Source organism: Silurus meridionalis, chromosome 17, assembly GCF_014805685.1.
Source record: "Silurus meridionalis isolate SWU-2019-XX chromosome 17, ASM1480568v1, whole genome shotgun sequence".
Classification (NCBI taxonomy): Eukaryota; Metazoa; Chordata; class Actinopteri; order Siluriformes; family Siluridae; genus Silurus; species Silurus meridionalis.
In genome coordinates this window covers 2,422,260-2,440,881 of record NC_060900.1, presented here as the reverse complement: position 1 = coordinate 2,440,881, position 18,622 = coordinate 2,422,260, and the positions used below count along the sequence as shown (strand labels likewise).

The following is an 18,622-nucleotide window of genomic DNA, read 5'->3' as shown; positions in this document are numbered from 1 at the left end:
CCCCACAGTCACACATGGAGGTGGAAGTGTAATAGTTTGGGGTTGTTTTGGAGCAGGGAAGTTCAGAGACTCATTTCGGGAAAAGTGAAAAGAATCCTGAACCAACATGGCTGCAATTCCATACTTCAATACACGCCATGCGATTCAGTCTGGACTGTGGCTCATTGGAACAGACTTCACCGTACAACAAGACGATGAGCCGAAGCGTACGTCTGAATTCTGTAAGCGGTATTTAGAAAGCAAACAGTCGTCTGGAGTGTCATCTTTAATGGAACGACCTGCCCAGTCACCACACATAAATCTTATTCAACTGCTCTGGGATGAACTGAATCACAGCAAACAAATCTCCAACTAGTGAAGAACAAATTTGGCGAGTTTTAGAGTCACAGCAAAGTATTTCAGCTAAACGTTTGGAGAAACTGGGTTCGTTTGACAGGCTCTGTACTTCCTACCAGTGTAACACTTCTATCACCACAGTTCATGTCGTACATGCTGTTTTATGAATTTACACTGAATTCCTCGTATTTACCATCTGAAAGAGTTGCAGTGAGAAGCAACAATAAAACCGCATGATTATGAGGTACAGTACATCGATTCGTTCTATTTGCGGCGGTAACAAGAGACGTCTGGTAAAACGAGAAGAGACGTCTGGTAAAATGAGAAGAGACGTCTGGTAAAATGAGAAGAGACGTCTGGTAAAATGAGAAAGCCCGAAGTATTTATTTAAGTATGAATGCACAAAGCAAATTTTGGCAGCGTCTTCTGGAAAAGAGCACGTGAAGAAATGTATGGGGAAAGTTTTTCCCAGTTCTAAACAAAGTCTATCGAGTTCCAGCGATTTGAGAAAACATTTTCGGATGCATTACGGTTTAATGGTTTAATAGCACGCTCTTGTAAGCAAGGATGTGAGAGATTAAATAAATCAGAGACGCTTGCCTCAGGCTGTCGATTCTGTAAAGCAAAATTAGCTCCATTAGTCGCTGCATTAGCTGACGCCACAAATGATTGTGCTGGAAGTTTTTTATTACATTATGTGCTATTTCAGATTCCATTATATTATACGTGTTACAAAAAAAAAAACAGGTGATAAATCACAGTGACTTACTATATCATTGTACAGTCAACAGCAGAATTATTGGCACTCTCTGTGTACATGATACTGAATAAAGATTAGAACACACACACACACACATCAATCAGGCATAACCTTATGATCACCTGCCTAATATTGTGTTGGTTCCCATTTTGCTGCCCAAACAGTCGTGACCCATCGAATATAACAGCATGAACTTCTTCAGTAGTTTGAGCTACAGGAGCTCGTCTGTTGGATTGTACCTCTTGGACCAGCCTTTGGTCCTCACGTGCATCAATAATCCTCGGCTCTTCCTCCCTTGGAGCACTTTTGATAGATTTTGACCAATGCAGACCACGAACATCCCACAAGAGCTGCAGTTTTGGAGATGCTCTGACCCAGACGTCTAGACGTCACAATTTGTCAAACTCGCTCAAATTCTTACGCTCGCCCATTTTTCCTGCTTCCAACATCAACTTTGAGGACAAAATGCTCACTTGTTGTTTAATATATGTCGTTATATTGTGCAACAAATGTAACTTTAACTACAAGTCAGAGACATGATTGCTTTTACATCTCTTGTGGCCCGCAGGAGAGTTTTGTTCAGCTAGAATTGCAACAGCTGATGCAACTGCTGAAGCTGTGCTGTTTTTTTTTTTTCCGAAACTGAAAAAGGTCTGAGTTTCCCTGAAGGGCTCAGTGAAAAAGTTTGAATTGAAATGAAAAACTATTTTGTCATATTTTGGGATTCTGAGAACTACCTAGCAGTTCATTATTATGTGATTTGAGGGCTTTTCTCTCTCTCTCTCTCTCTCTCTCTCTCTCTCTCTCTCTCTCTCTGCTTTTCTTTTCCTCCTCAGTTCTGTGTCTCTTCCTATTGTTTTATCGATATAATCTATCTCGTGGGATTCGCTGTTCTGTTGCATCCCTTCATCTCTACTGTTGTTCTGATATGTAAAGGCTCATGTCTTGAGTAAGCGCAATAATATTACTGTTAAACTACATTTTCTAACAATACACTCTTACTTTTGTGCTTTTGCTGCTTAGAGACAGGGTGTTTCCGGGATATTTAGGTGGTTGTGGGGGTGTTTGTTTTTTATAAAAATTAAAAAAAAAGATCCCTGCAATGTTTTATGTTCTATGCTTTATTCCTTGAAAAAGAATCGAGGTATTTATAGTAATTGTAGGAGTCGTGGTATAAAAAATATTAATAATAATAGAACTAGCAGGAGTAGCAATATTATTCATAGTGGTGATAGTTCAGTGGTATTATTATAATAATAGATTTAGCTGGTCGTATTGTTAGTACTAATTATATTATTAATGCAATTAATATTAATTAAGATGGTTATAGTAATAGTATTATTAATAATAGCAGCACAATGTAGGTAGTGGCAGTCATAATGCTATTGTTATTAGTCATAATGGTTGAATTATTAATACTGATATTGGTATTTGCGTTAGTGGTATTAGTAGTAAGAGCAATGTTATTAGCAAAGTGAGTGGTAATGTAGTTTTATTATTCACTCGTATTACTGAAATTTAGTTAAGTATGTTTTGTTTGAAGTATTTAAGGACATTTCAAATCATATCCGTTCCTGAGTAAAAAAATTGTATATATAAATACAAAAAAATATATAAATTTTTTTGTTCCTCTACCTCTGGTAATATTGTTATTAGTAATATTATTTATATTTAATAACTTAATTATTATTAAGAATAATAGTAAATAAAATTACAAATAATTAAAAATTGTGGTAGGAGTTTTAGCAGTGATAGCAATAATGTTTATATCAGTAGTGCTGCCAGTACATATAGAAGTAGTAGTAGCAGTGTATAGCAATATTAGTAGTAATGATAGTGGTAATAATAGAAATATTAGGAGTCCTAGTATTGTGGTAATAGCAATATTACTCGCAATGATGGATGGTGGACAGTGAAGAGCAGTCAGGACCAGCAAAGTCTTCTCTATGGGCAGAATCAGAATCACTGAACACTGCATGAGAGCTATTCATTAAAATCTATGTTGCATGAAGCTGTTACTTTAACATATCACTTGTTTTACTTCGAGGGCCACTAGAAGGCATCTAAACATGTCAGCATTTTTCACGTCCTTTGATTGGATGTTCAGAGAGCGCACTATTCAGAGCTCGCAAACCGCGTCTGCTGCAAACTGCACAAGCTCAAAGATATTCGTGTGGATTTAATAGCTGATTTTTCTTTCCACAACGTCTGACACAAGATGGACTTTTCAGGAAAAGCTGGACAGCGTGAGGATGGGTTGGTCAAAACAGTTCAAAACAGTTGTTCAGCTTTCTCATTAAATTTATTTCCCCTGTAGAATTTGCACAAAAACACATCCTGGGGATATGAAAGGAAGGTGATGTAGTTGATGATGAATAAAAATGCAGGGAAAACCCAGAGTCTTTTATGAGGTTAATATCGATGCTTTGCTAGAGATGATGTATGCAGGTGGTGGAGTTGTGGCTCCAGTGAAAGGAGACGAGTTGAATTGTGATCATTGGGTTTCTTGCTTTAGAAATGACATTCGTTCTCACTGCATGAGATTCCTGTCTGCGACGCAGCACTCTATTGATGGTTTCCTTCATTACGTGGCATGGTAATGATGGATTTAAGAGGTGGATTGATTCATGCAGGACATCACTGAAGGCCTGGGGGCAAAATTCAAGGCCTGGTACTAATTATATTGATAGTAATGCATTAATTAACAATTAGTAAGTCAACAGTGATATATAGGACATCTATTGAATCATATATTTCATTCAGACTTTTCTCTGCTGTAACATTTAGCCAGGTAACACACACACACACACACACACACACACACACACACACACACAGATAACGACGATTGACCAACACAACCGATCATATAAACAAGACGTGTCCCAAATGCTTGAAAATAAAATAAATAGTGCACTAGATAGGGTATATAATCCAGTGCTCTCGCGCCCTTTGTAGTGAATAGTGGTAGTGTGAGTGCCTGCGTTTTAGACTCAGCCACCGACCAGCCTCAAAACTAGCTGACGTGTGGACCAAAACAGACTGGCTAAGTTCAGTTTAGCTGCAAACAAGTTATAATGTGTGACTCGTCTTATTATTGTTATTATTAGATACAATTGTTAGAGCAAAAACTATATATCCTACGATGGATATGTTTAATAAATTGACGTCTCTTTTCCAACAGGCCCTGGAAACTGTGAGTGATTTAATTGTAGTCCAAGTTTTAGAACTTCGGCAACGTTAGCGTGTTAGCATGTTAGCTGATTAGCAGTTGAGGGGAGGAAAGTGCGTAGAGAAGGAGTTTGACAAGATGAATAAGCGAAAATAAGGATTAGTAAGATGTCAAAGGGATCAGGTTTGAGCTGTGTTGTGTAATAATTTTTTACAATAATTTGCCGTTGCTTGCGTGCTAATTTGCTGAGCTGTATGATAGATAGATAGATAGATCGATAGATCGATAGATACAATTTTATTGTCACTGCATGGTACTAGTTCTGTCAAGATAAACTTCTGTTCTAAATTTTGCCCGTTTTTAATCTATGTCTGTCTATTCTGTTGTTTGGCCACTAGATGTCGCAGTTGTCCCTCTTTGTGTTCCCATTGTTTTCACCTGTCTTACCTCCTCCTTGGTCTTCCTCTTTTCCTCCTTCCTGGTGGCTCCATCCTCAGCGTTCTCCTACCGATATACCCCATTACCCTTCCAATGAAAAATAAATACCCTTCTATCACAAATCACTAATGCTATCACTCTTCTCCACCCACTCCACCCTGCCTGCACTCTTTTCATCACTTCTCTAACACACTCTCCATTTCTTTGCACTGTTGACACCCGGTACCTGAACTCCTCCACCTTCTCCACCTCTTTTCCCTGCAACCACACCACTCTACTCCCCTTCCTTTCATTCACACACATGTACCCTGTCTTACTCCTACTGACTTTCATTCCCCTTCTCTCCAGCGTGTACCTCCACCTCTCCAGGCTCTTCTCAACTTGCTCACTACTTTCACCACAAATCACAATATCATCCGCAAACATCAAAGTCCATGGAGACTCCTGTCTGACCTCGCCCATCAACCTGTCCATCACTAATGCAAACAGAAAAGGGCTCAGAGCCGATCCTTGATGCAGTTCACCTTAAACCAGTCTGTCATTCCTTCTACACAATTCACTGCTGTCACACTGTCCTCATACATGTCCTGCACCACCCTCACATACTTCATGGACACACCAGACTTCCTCATACAAAACCACAACTCCTCACTCTCTCCGCCTGTCGTACGCTTTCTCTAAATCCACAAACACACAATGCAACTCCTTCTGACCTTTCCTAAACTTCTCCATCAACATTTTCCAGGCAAATAATGGCAGATTCTGTCTGACCTCATCCATCAATGTGTTTTTCCAATTTTCAATGGAATCGATGGAATAATCAGCAGAAAACTCGATTAATAAAATAATCGCTAGCTGCAGAAAATATTTGTAGAAATAGTTGTAGTAATTAGTGGTAATAGTAGCAGTAGTGGAAGTAGTTATAATATTATCAGTAACAGTAATTCCAGAAGTAGTTATTTCCATATTAGAAACGAAGCTTGTCATGTTACGGAGAAATACTGCAGTAGAACATACGCATTAATATAAACTTGCGATTTGCTCCTGCACCAATCCGGATTGAGAATTCAACAGCGCTGTGTTGTAACGGACCGTACAACGTTTGAGCTTGACCTGCGTTCTGTTTTCCACTGTTGTTTCAGAGAGAGCCTTCGGTGAATCTGCTCGACTCTTTCGTCGAGCATTGGAAAGGAATAACCAACTACTACATCGAGACTACAGGTGGGGTCCGAACGAGAGAGAAAGCACCGACACTGGAGACTCCTTCCTGCGATGTAAAAAAATGCCTGTGAGTTTTCTGTTAAACACACTTATTATAGATTATTCTCTTCTTTCTTTTAATGCCGTTTAGACGAGACGCAGCCCGTGAAGCAGACAGACATCCCATGGAGACTAAAGCAGATGCTGGATATTCTGGTGTTCGAGGAGAAACAGCAGGAGGTGGAGGAGACAGGACCTTGTATGGAGTACCTGCTCCAGCACAAACTCCTGGAGACACTGTGCACACTGGGAAAGGCACAGGTATACACACACTGATGCATGCATATATCAGAACCTGGTCTTTGTCCTCGTTCTTCAAAGTGAACATCTCCCTTGTTTTTTTTCCCAAACCAGTATCCTCCTGGAATGAGCCAGCAGGTTCTGCTGTTCTTCTCTAAACTTTTGGAGCGGATCCAGAAGCCCATGCTGCATGTGATTAACGTGTATCGACCTGTACAGGTGAGTGACATGACCAGCACCGAGCTGTACTGAGGGCATTTTTTTAAAATGTGTTCTCACATGTTGGTTTTGCACCACAGAAGCTGATTCGTCTCTGCGGACTCCCTGATTCGCAAACGGAGAGGGAGGAATCACAGTTTCTCTTTTCCGTCTCTTCTCGTGTGAAGAAAGATCCATACGTCCTGAACTACATCCTAGAGGCGAGTCATTTTCTTGGTGCCCCTGTGGTTATATGCAGTTGTTTATTAGTAAAGAGAGACTGGTTTTGAGCGAGTAAACGAAAGTAAATCCTCTGTAACGCAGACAACTAAAGAAGGCCAGGCTCAGAGATGTATCTCTGTGTCAGAAGAAGGTGCAGAAGGAGCCAGTGGAGAATGCAGAACAGAGAATGCAGCTTCTACGGGCACACAGAGCTCGAGCGAGCCAGACACGGGTTTTATCCAGGTCCTCATTCATCTAGGGAAAAGCCAGGTGGGTTTTAAAGCAGTCACGTTTATAGATCGCTATAAACGAAGAGTTGATCAGACAAGGTGTGTGTTTGTGCGTGTGTGTGTTAGAAAAGCCGCGTTGCCTTTCGGGCGATGGAGAGCGTTCTGCTCCTCACCAGCATTTCTCAGGCCGACACGGCCAAGCTTCTAGCAGAGCAAACGCCGCTGTGTGACCTTCTTTCACAGAGAGTGTGCGAGCTCTCGCGCCATCCCAACCAAAGTCCATCTCGAGGACATACACAGCTACACCATCAAACAGTGGAGGTAGGTGCGGGCGTGGTCATGGGTGCGGTCGTATTCAAAGTTATGCTTAGTTTCCAAGAAAATAAAGCACTAGGAAATTCTTCATTTTAGATTATATTCGATTTCGATTCTATTCAACACATAGAAAAAAATAATGCTCTTCAATTTTATAAAGTACAGATAGTTTGCTTTGAATACTTTGGTCCAGACAGACTTTCTGACTTCAAACGCATGACCCTTTTACAAACCTGCCTTTGTAGTTCAAAAGAAAAAAAGATTAAAGAAAACCAGACGTTCTTTTCCTGTTGTGTCTCCAGAAAGATACAGCTCTACCTCTGCCATGTTAATCTGTACTCTATGTTACTCTCAGGAAACACCTCGGTCTCCGTAGTGTTGCTATACCACGTATTCATGTAGCAGTGGCGGTGCTGAGAGAACGCGCACGAGAAACGGTTTAACGAGGAGAAATCGATCTACATATCAAATATTAGTTACAGATTATTGGTCACTTTCTAAATAATAGAAAAGCGCATCTACTATTAACTATATGTAATAAATTGTTTTTACTGATTAAACACAGCACACTGATCAGTCACATCAGCAACAGGTTCCTCCGGCTCCGCCCTAAATTCATGTTTGTTTCGGCAGGAACCAGTTTTCCCCAATCGGCACGGAGCAAAGCCAGTCGTTTCCGGAGCAGGAGCACATGGACAGGTTCTTCTACTGGCTCAACTACTGTGACCAGCTCATTCAGAACGCACCAGAGGTAATAAAGGAAATAAGAACGTTATATTATATTGTACTTACAGCTATAAAAAATACGTCAACTCGCTCCGTCTTTCTTTTCATCTTCAGGCGCTCGCTATCAAACTCGCCGGAGCTTTTCACCAGCACTGGCTTACTGGAATTGTTCAGCCTCAGCTGCTGCAGATGTGAGTCACAGTTTAGGCACTTTAGAAATTTGTATTGTTCATCTCACTCGGGTATTGTTTATATCCGACCAAATCCGGATTGATCGGATTCTCCAGACGTCCCACATTATAATGACCATAGTGTGGATTTAGGATGTAATGTGTGTAAGCAGAGAGTAGATTCTACACACTTTCTAGGGGTCCAGGTTTCCAGTCCTACCTTATCTGTGTATATTCCATTCCTATGAGTACTGAGATTATAAGCGAATGTTACAAATGAACTTGCTTTTGAATGGATAATCGGATAATAAATCAGGTGTTGTGGTGTAGCTTGTTTCCATTAATTTTCACGAGCGAGGAGATTATGCGTTTTTTAATGACGGTCTAGCAATATAAATATATACTCAGTTTAATCAGTTTAATAAAAAAGTGTATTGCATTAATTTGATTTATTCAATTTTTTTTGTATAGATTTTTTTTTTTTTTTTTTTTTTACAAATGTGAGGAGGAGACTAAACAAACTTGAGGTCCGAAATATGTTCGTGAGGGAACTTGTATTTTAACTACCTTCCGCATGCAAAACCATGTTGTACCACAAATACACCCCTGATATTTGTTGGTTGCCTAGGAAACGTTAGCTTATTGTTGCATTGATTTGTGATATTCTGAATCTTGGTTTGTTTTTGCAGTTGAGGAAGATAAAGTCATCAGCTTGAAATATTTTTTTGTGTGTGCAGGTCAGAGGTTGGCGTTTTGGTCCACACAGCTCTTCTGTCACTCTGCGTCCAACACACACAGTCTCCCGTCCTGCTACACGAGTTAGCGCACTTCCTGCTGGGCGACGAAACGCAGCGGGAGCAGCCGACTGACACGCCCCCTCTCACCCACACACTACGCTATCATCTCATCAAACACTGCGACCACATCTCCGACGAGGTCTCTGATCACGGTTCCCGGGGTTCATCTCTGTTCATCTTTCCGTACCGTTCTCCACTGAATCCTAACACTCCTTTTTATTCTGGACCTCTAGATCAGCATCGCTACATTGCGGCTCTTCGAGGAACTACTGAAGAAACCCGACAAACACATCCTGACCAACCTGGTGCTGCGAAACCTCGAGAGTCGCTCCTATAGGTTGCCGGGTTCAGGGGGCAGTGACGAGAGACCAGCGGCCGATTCAGAATTCCTGGTAGAGTCCGAGTGAGTAGGGGGGGAATACTAAGTAATAAAAAGCACTGATTTTCTTCTTTCATTGATTACTCTTTCTTTCTTCGACAGAGAGCTGGAGGAAGATCCGTTCTTTACAGACAGTGAGTTCAGTGGCTCGGAGCAATTGCTGTCCTTGTCTAGGGAAGAAAGGAAATCTGGCGCACACACACAAATAGCCGAAGCTGTTAACAGGTGGACTTTCTGTTTCACTTTACCGCATATATCACACCATCTCTCTTAAAGTGTAGTAATATAGCACTTTTTTTCCCCCTGCAGTTTCCTCTGTTTAGTTCCGCAAGAGGCAAAAACGTCTCAGCATGTACAGGGAGCAGGATATGACACGTATGTCCACGATGCTCTAACGTCGGTAAGATGTACATTAAAGCAGTTAATAAAAAAAAAAAGGTGGAAACTCCTGGTCTTTGATGTTTTTCGAGACACATGGACGTTCCATTTGTTTATATAGAACAAACTAGATAAAAGGAAAGCGAACGTCTGAGTTCTGTAAGCGTCATTAAGAGAGCAGACAGTCGTCTGGAGTGATTATCTATCATGAACCGACCTGCCCAGTCATCGCACCTAAATCCTATTGGTCTGCTCTGGGATGAACAAGAAATCTCCATCCAGTGAAGAACATCTCTGTCAAGTTTTACAAAGTATTTCAGCTGAACGTTTAGAGAAACGAAGTGTGCGGATGCTGTGCAAAAGGAGGATTTTCAATAAAAATAAAGTGGAACATCTGGACATTTATATATTTGATTGGTCGATATACATCTTCACACCGTTAAACCTAGTTTGTTGCACAGAAACGTGTTTCTCAAAAACCATAAAAGCCAAGATGTTTTCAGACTTGTATCTCACACAGACAATGTAACTCGTGAAGAAATGTTCAATTTTGTTAGATAAGCATGTATTTATATAAGCTCATACGCTCATATCCATGTAGGTTTATATTAACATTCCAGTTCTAATAGGCCCATGTTATTGTTTCTATGGCAACAATTCCGACTCGTATTAATGATAAACAAAGTGTTATTTGTACGTTGTTATGCCAACGTTGTCTTGATTGAGGATGCAGGTTCTCAGGTTTTTTTTTGTGCTGAGAGAGAAAAACAATCATTGAGCACATGATGCTTAAAGCTGCTTTAATATAAGGAGCAAACTTGCTTTAAGGGCATGCAATGTAACTATAAATGGATAAAAATAAAAGCCAAGGTTTGTTCGGCCATCTTTTAGGCACTTGAGGGCAAATAGAAATGCCTTGGACTGCCTTAAATGAAATTACTTTCTCTCTTTCTCTCTCTATCTCTTCCCCCCCACAGTTTAAAGAGTGTTCCACTGTGTCTATAGACTGGGGTTGGCCAGAAACCTTGAAACCCAGCGAAGCCCAGTCCAACAGTGCAGACTTCTATGAAGGGCATTTCCTCAAAGTTCTGTTGGACAGGATCACATGCATATTGGAGCAGGTAGCCATTGTCTCAGTGCATCAGATTCTTCACACAGATGAAAGAATCTTCATTGTATTGTATTTGGCAGACGGCCTTATCCAGAGCCTTGCTCAGGGGCCGAGGAGTGGCAGCTTGGTGTGGTTGGGATTCAAACTCATGACCTTCGGATGCAAATACCAATTCCTTAACCTTTAAGCCACCACCAATTTTCTGCATGCACACAATACTCATCATTTGTTTCTGTGTGTGTGTGTGTGTGTGTCAGCCATATGAGCTTAACCTACAGGTGACATCGGTGTTGTCTCGGTTGGCTGCTTTTCCTCACCCTCATCTTCACGAGTACCTGCTGGACCCCTACATCACCCTGAGCCCTGGCGCTCGCTCGCTATTCTCCACCCTCGTCCGAGTGAGTAAAAAGATTAGTCTTTAGATTTGTTTATCTAAAAAAGAAAATGTTAAACACGATATGAACAAAAGCATTGGGGCTGGCCAGAAACCTCAAAACCCATCGAAGCCCAGTCCAACAGTGCAGACTTCTATAAAGGGCATTTCATGCACCCCAGGCCTCCTCACCTCACCTACATCAGTACCGGTCTGGTACTGTACAATCTGTAGGAAGTAGAGCCATAGTGGATTTTACCGCTTGCTAGGTTGGATCATACTTGTCGATAACCGATTAATCAAGTAATATTTTTAAAAATGGATACTGGATTACAAAAAACCCACCATAACACTCAATGTAAAATAGTACTTAACTTTAATAAACAAAAAAAAAGTACTGAATAATAGAAATGTGCTAAATGAAATAAATATTAATATATCAATAGATATTAAAGAAAATACAACATGCATTTAAACTAAAACAGAAAAATAGGGTTTTATATAAATAAAAACAGTTACATCCAAATTTAATTTAAAAATAAAGACTCCCAAATAAACAGTACGTGAGATCAGTAATTCGCCTCTAGAGGCCGCTCTTGTACTGTATAGCGCAACCCGGAAAAACTCTCAGTATGGATTTTTGACATCCTACTTTTCACTCTAGGTAATCGGCGAGCTGATGCAGAGGATCGAGCACATCCCAGACTTCACCCAGAGACTCGTCACTGTCAGGAAACAGCTCATGGGACTTGAGGAGGAGACTGTGTAAGACCATATTTAGTGTTTTTTTGTATATTGTTGATAGTTTATACATTTATTGGTTTTGGCCAATCAGAATCAAGAATTCAGCTGTGCCAAGTGTCAATTTAGATAAGAAATTTTTATAAACTCCGCCTCCTTTTTGTTTAACCAGTCAAAACCGTGTTAGATTGAATTCAAAGAGATTTAGCACTTTTTGCCTTCCTTTCCAGGGTGGAACATGGAACCCTGCTAAAGGGCGTGATCGTACTGGAGGAGTTCTGTAAGGAGCTGGCAGCCATAGCCTTCGTCAAACTACCCGTGGGAGATCAGGAACATCTCTCAGCTCCTTAAACCAGCACAGAACTGAAACTTCAGGTGTTTCAGAGTTCACAACGTTTGTACAAAGGAAGGCAGGACTGTCATCGCAAAGTACTATAAACCGGCATGTGTCACTTTTTCACGCACACGGATTCCATATGGGTCGGTACCACTGCCTCGTTTTCTGGTTTTCTGGAGCTGACTGCTTTTTTTCCTCTTTTGAAGACCATAAGACATGTGGTGCATTGTTTTGTTTTTTGTTTTTTTTTTAAAGTCCAAAGTCGACTGGATAAATGACGATCATTAACGACTTTCAACGTCTAAATTAGAAAAAATATCAAAAGCGATAAAGGTGTGTGTTCTTCCAGCAGTAATGACATTTAACACTAAAACTAGTGTCCAATGATACTAGATATTTTTACTTTTATCCAAATATTATAATGATACAGCGGCCTTGTTTAGTATTTATTCTGTGTATTTTTATACACGGAAATCGTGATAAAACTATTGTTTTTAGTAAGATATATTTTTACATTTTCCGAAATTTAAGTTTTTTTTTCCCCCTAATTTGAGAAAAATGCATTAATGCACATTTAGTTTTTTATAGAATCCTAAGCGGTTTCGTCAAGATAATCTTTGGATAATCTTTCGCTGTTGAACCAAACATCCACGAGGTGTAGTCACACTTCAACCAACTCCTTTTATCAAACCTAAAATCCATCTCGAACCCACTGAACAACACGAAACAACACAAAAAATCCTGATTCGTATTCACCTCCTGGAGTTTTGTTTCAGGTCTAACTCCTCCCTTTGGATTTCTCCAATTTAATCTGATCAGGTAGGAGGAGCTGAATGAGTTCTAACTCCACCCCCACCTCGTGCAGATTAGAGGAGCCGGATTAGGTCTAATTCCACCTTCTGGACTTGTGCCTTAAAACTGCTTATGTAGGAGGAGCTCCAACTCCACCATCTGGACAGGTGGGAGGAGCTGGATCAGGCCTAACTCCACCTGCTGGACTTTTTGGTCTGAGTTTGCTTGGGTATGAGGAGCTGGATCTGGTGTAACTCCACCTCCTAGACTTTTGATTATGCACCAAGCGTTACTTGGTGTAGGTACCTAAAATAGAGCAATAGTCCCGTGTGGCTGCTTATAAATGCTGCCATATTCTTTATTCCCATATCTTTTATCATAAAGAGTATAAAATGTGCACGGGTAGCGACGGTACTGAATGTGTTCATGCTCAGATTTTGCACAGTGAATATTTTATCATATTGTAACTGATAATTGTTGCACGACCAGTTACTTATCGTGCTGCATATGAGGTGAGGAGACATAATAAGATAATATAAGATACACGATATATAAACAAAAGTTTGTGGACACCCGACTATAAGATAATCAGCCCATTCCACATGTAGTCTCCGTTTTGCCGTTATGGTAACCGTCACTCTTCTGGGAAGACGTTCCACTAGAGTTTTGTGGTGAAAATGTAGGGAAGAAGCACATATGGCTGGAAACGTCAGGTGTCCTAATACTTTTGCAAGTATAGTGTATAGTTTTGTCTATGCAGTGATCACACCGCAGATCGTACAAAGGTCTCAAGACCAAACAGCGAACCTTTCTTTCTCCGTTCGTCTCATTTAATCTGCATTTTCGTTTTAAACGATCATATCTCAGTGACGTGTTCAGGAGCCTCGAGACATTTTCTGCTCATTAGTCTTACTATTTATATTCTAATAATATTATTATGGGCTTTTATGAAACAAGTATAGAAAAAAAACACTTTATTAAGTGCGCTATACGTTGCGTATGGACAATTTATTATTTGTTTTATTTGCTGAACCAAATAACATGTCTACTGATTTTTCTGTTCATGTTTTGTGTCTAATGAGTAAAGTTCCAGTCCTCGGTACTGTGATGTTATACGAGAGGTTACCAGAGTTCGTATCTCTGAACACACACATTTCATAACACACGCTTTTAATTCATCCCGAGTTTGTTTTCAAAGAACCGGACTTGCTGTACGTGCGAATGAAGTTTATTACAACACGGTAATGTATACAATGCCTGATGGTATGCCACGCGACATTATTGTATTATTCATCCAATCAGACCAATAGGATTTTTGTAATAGGACTCTGCTTCGGCTCGTCGTCTAGTCGTACGGTGATGTCTGTTTCAGTCCAGACAGAATCGCCCGGTGGTGAAGTGTGGAATTGCAGCCATGTTTGTTTAGGATTATTTCACTTTCTGGAATAAGTCTCCAAACTTTCCCTGCTCCAAAACAACCCCAAACTAATACACTTCCACCTCCATGTGTGATTGTGAGGGGGTGAGGGAGTCTGATCACATCTTCTCTCCTGTTCTCCGTCTTACACAAATTCTTCTGTTAGACCCAAAAATGTCACTTTCTTCCACTCATTCGTTTTCCAGTTGTTGTGCGTTTTTTGCCTTTTACTGACTTGCTTAGAAATGAAAAGTGTCTCAGAAACCCATAAGACGAGGTGTTTGCACAATTTCTATCGCCCACCCTGTTGAATTCTTTTTGCACTGGTTTCAACCTTCAGGATCCTCAATGCTGCATTGGCTCTTTGCACTAATCGTATTTTTTTCCGCAGGAAAACCCCTGTCTATTTTTCTTACTTTCCCTACAGATACCATGGATGGATTTTTAGGTTACAAACAGTTTTTCATCATGCATTTGTCTCGCAGTGTTTTGGACGCGAACGCATTGACGCGGCGCGGTAATGCCAAGTTTTACGCGCCGAAACCGCTCGTTAGCTTAACTCTGTTGTCGCTAATTAGCTCAAGATGATCATTAGATGTTATACATGGGCAGGAGCGATTTGTCCGTTATCCTCTTCAGTATCTTCTCTTTCAGGCTCTGATCGGTCACTTCGTGCCACGTGTACTTCTCGTTGTCCAAAAGCGGTGGGCTGTCAGGCTCTGCCCCTTTGTCCAAAGGCTCCAGACTGAGGAGCGTATTGAAGCAGATCCCGTCCGATCGGCCCGGGACTCTGCCGTCGTGCTGCACTCCCAGAATCCCACATTTGTTGGCTTGCAGCTCGTGATTGGTCGACCGCACGCTCTCCTCGATAAGCCGCTGCGCCGCACGTGTGACCGAACGGCGCTTCTCTAAAACGATCACGGGAAGCCGAGCGTGTGTCTCGAGATCGGCCGCGTGTTTAACCACAAGCAGCCATATTCGCTCAGAGCAGCTGAAGACCAGGAGCAGCCTCTGGCACACCACGGAGCAGGGCATGTTCACAGGGTTACACACGGGGAAACGAGGCTTTTGGCGGTATTTCAGGCCGGCGTCGATAAGACGTGTAATGTCCATGCTGCGCAGAGTAAGAGGAGACTCGCGATCCCACCATCGAGCCTGCAGCGACTCCGAGTCGGCCTCGGACGTGGTTTTTAGGCTGCCCCCTGGTGGACAAAGATAACAAGTTAAAAATAAAAGAATATTCTTTATTCTCATAATTTTGACTTAATTCTTGTAGTTTATTTTTCGCATTGCTATGAATTTATTCTGGAAATCTTAGAATTTATTTTTTGCTAAAACGCCGCCGTAGCTTTTCCACACACGTACGATATAATACGTGATACGACTCGTTTCTTTTTGCGTTTTTACTACCAGATTTTGTCGTAAAGGCTGAATAATACGTTAAAATCAATTTTTTGCGCATTCTCGCTTGTAAATCCACGACCCTACCGAATCCAGGATACCGAATGACCTACAATCTTTAATTCTACCTGTGACCTCGGCGAGGAACGTGAAACGGATCCACTCCCTCCCACTTTCCTGCACCAGCAGCATGGTGATTGGTTGGCACTCGAAGCCCGCCTCCTCTTTGACCTCCCTGCGCAGAGCTTTGTGGATGCTCTCGCCCGCCTCCATGCGACCTGCTGGGAGGTACCAGCGACCGTAACATTGCTTTTTGGCTTCCTGCACCATCAGCACCTCACCCTACAACACACACACACACACACACACAGAGTCTCAGCAATGCAATGCCTACCTCTTTATATGGTAACGTTATTTGGTGTGTGATTGTGCTGATACCTTAAAGACTACCATGGACAGGTGACTCCTAAAGTGTTTTGATGTCCTTCATATTCATTGTGGTGGTCAGTTTTTAGTTTATGATTTTATTTGACTGATTTAAGTCTTTTTAGTTTGTTACCAAGCACATTAAATCAGTATTTTATAATGGAATAGAATATAAATGTAATATAGGAGATTTTATATCTTAAAAGCTGATTTTTTTTTTGAAGAAAGTGATATTAACTATGAAACGATATAAACATACATATTTTCTACCCCCATGTCTTCCTAAATACACTTTCATACACAGAATCTGATTCGACAGACTTGATCACGTGATCTACGCGTGCACTCTGTAAGTGGGTTTCGCGATATACTCGATAATGTCCAATCTCACATCGTTAAAACAATTACGATATTATCGTAAACGATATATATCGCACAGCCGTGCCTCATAATGTGTTCTATTGTGCATCTGTTGTTCTGCATGCTCCTCACCTCGGTGTTGAAGATCACCGCGCTCACTATGTAGCACACGTCCTTCCTCAGGGTTACAGTCTGCTCGTGATCAGGCAGAACCTCCAGCGCCTCTCCACTGAGGAGCATCTCAATATCTTTATCAACAGGGTCCATGATGCTTACTAGATCGAGGCTGACAACAAAGTCAACAGATGACGTCACGCAGTGTGCCACTGATCCCGGAAGTAAAATCTCCCTTCATTTCAGTCACTTTTTTTTAGTTGAATTTTTTTTTTTTTACTTTTAAGAATCCGAAAGAAGAAGAACATTTTTGTCTACAGCCAAATTGTTACTCGGATGACGTCACTACATCTGATGGCGAATTGATGACTATCTCTATATACATCTTCTTCTTCAGCTTCTCCCATTAGGGGGCGCCACAGCGAATCATCCGTCTCCATACCCCCCTGTCCTCTACATCTGCCTCTTTCAAACCAACTACCTGCATGTCTTCCCTCACCTCTCCTCCTTCCTGATGGCTCCATCCTCAGCATTCTCCTACTGATATACCCCATGTCCCTCCTCTGCACATGTCCAAACATCTCAATCTCACCTCCTTTACTCCGTCTCCAAAACGTCCTACATGCACTGTCCCTCTAATAAACTCATTTCCAATCCTGTCCATCGTCGTCACTCCCAACAAAAACCTCAACATCTTCAGCTCTGCTACCTCCAGCTCCACCTCCTGTCTTTTACTCAGTGCCACTGTCTCTAAACCATACAACATCTCAGGTCCCACCACAGTCCTATAAACGTTCCCTTTCACTCTCACAGATACTCTTCTATCACAAATCACTCCTGCTATCACTCAACTTAATTCCCCTGTAGTTACTGCAGGTCTGCACATATCCCTTATTCTTAAAGATCGTTACCAGTAAACTCCTTCTCCATTTCTCAGGCATCTTCTCACCTTCCAGAATATTGATGAACAATCGTGTTAAAAACTCCACTGCATCTCTCCTAAACATCTCCATGCTTCTACCGGTATGTCATCTGGTCCAACTGACTTTCCACTCTTCATCCTCTTAATCGCTGCTCTCACATCCTCCTTACTAATCCTATCCACTTCCTGCTTCACCATCTCCACATCATCCAACCTTCTCTCTCTCTCATTTTCCGCATTAATCAGATGCTCAAAATACTCCCTCCATCTTCTCAACACACTCTCCTCACTAGTCAACACATTTCCATCTCCATCCTTTATTGCTCTAACTTGCAGCACATCCTTCACAGCTCTGTTCCTCTGCCTGGCCAATTGGTATAAATCTTTTTCTCCTTCTTTAGTGTCCAACCTCTCATACAGCTCCTCATATACCTTTTCCTTGGCTTTCGCCACATCCCTCTTTACCTGCTGCCGCATCTCCTTGTTCTCCTTCCTACTTTTCTCATCACTCTGTCGATCCCAATTCTGTTCCTCCTAATGCTCTCCTGAACTTCCTCATTCCACCACCATGTCTCTTTATCTTTCTTTCTACTCTAATTATATATATATATATATATATATATATATATATATATATATATATATATATATATATATCATGGCTGTCAATTGATTAAAATATATCTTCTAAATGAACCTTAAATTAATACTTTTCAAGTTTTTTATACTTTAATCAACATGGGCATTGACAAATATTGATGCTTTATGCAAATGTATGTTTTTTATTAGTGAATGTGTTGCGTTGAAGGTTTTTATTTTTGCCCTCTATATATTTTTTTATTTATATTTGTAATAAAAATGTTCAAATAGAAATACGAGTTGCATTAATCATGAATTAATAAAATTAGTGCTATTAAAAAAAACTGTTATATGACATATTACATGTATATAAATATATACACACACACACACACACACACACACACACACACACACACACACACACA

The 18,622-nt window shown here is 40.9% G+C and overlaps 2 protein-coding genes across 2 annotated transcripts; one reads left to right on the top strand and one right to left on the bottom strand.

The window, feature by feature from the left end:
* Window positions 1–4,090: 4,090 nt before the first annotated feature.
* fhip2b (FHF complex subunit HOOK interacting protein 2B) lies at window positions 4,091–14,088 on the top strand. Its single transcript, XM_046870884.1, is given in 18 exon segments — window positions 4,091–4,292; window positions 5,849–5,927; window positions 6,058–6,227; window positions 6,321–6,425; window positions 6,506–6,625; window positions 6,729–6,896; window positions 6,983–7,113; window positions 7,115–7,177; window positions 7,805–7,922; window positions 8,012–8,088; window positions 8,805–9,003; window positions 9,098–9,267; window positions 9,346–9,468; window positions 9,553–9,643; window positions 10,599–10,742; window positions 10,990–11,130; window positions 11,770–11,870; window positions 12,077–14,088. Coding segments are annotated over 18 exon segments (2,172 nt in total). The 5' UTR covers window positions 4,091–4,241; the 3' UTR covers window positions 12,198–14,088.
* A 99-nt stretch (window positions 14,089–14,187) lies between these two features.
* On the bottom strand, window positions 14,188–17,074 carry nudt18 (nudix (nucleoside diphosphate linked moiety X)-type motif 18). Its single transcript, XM_046871059.1, has 3 exons — window positions 16,712–17,074; window positions 15,922–16,135; window positions 14,188–15,594 (listed from the first exon to the last, which is right to left on the bottom strand). The coding sequence occupies exons 1-3, from the start codon at window positions 16,844–16,846 to the stop codon at window positions 14,984–14,986; spliced, it is 960 nt and encodes a 319-aa protein (XP_046727015.1). The 5' UTR covers window positions 16,847–17,074; the 3' UTR covers window positions 14,188–14,983.
* Window positions 17,075–18,622: the final 1,548 nt, after the last annotated feature.

Bases quoted from the DNA above. Each gene is read 5' to 3' on its own strand.
- nudt18 (XM_046871059.1), bottom strand. From the start codon at position 16,846: ATGGACCCTGTTGATAAAGATATTGAGATGCTCCTCAGTGGAGAGGCG. The intron at 16,136-16,711 runs GTGAGGAGCATG...TGTGTGTTGTAG, and splicing joins CGGTGATCTTCAACACCGAG to GGTGAGGTGCTGATGGTGCA. The intron at 15,595-15,921 runs GTAGAATTAAAG...TTTGTCCACCAG, and splicing joins GTTCCTCGCCGAGGTCACAG to GGGGCAGCCTAAAAACCACG.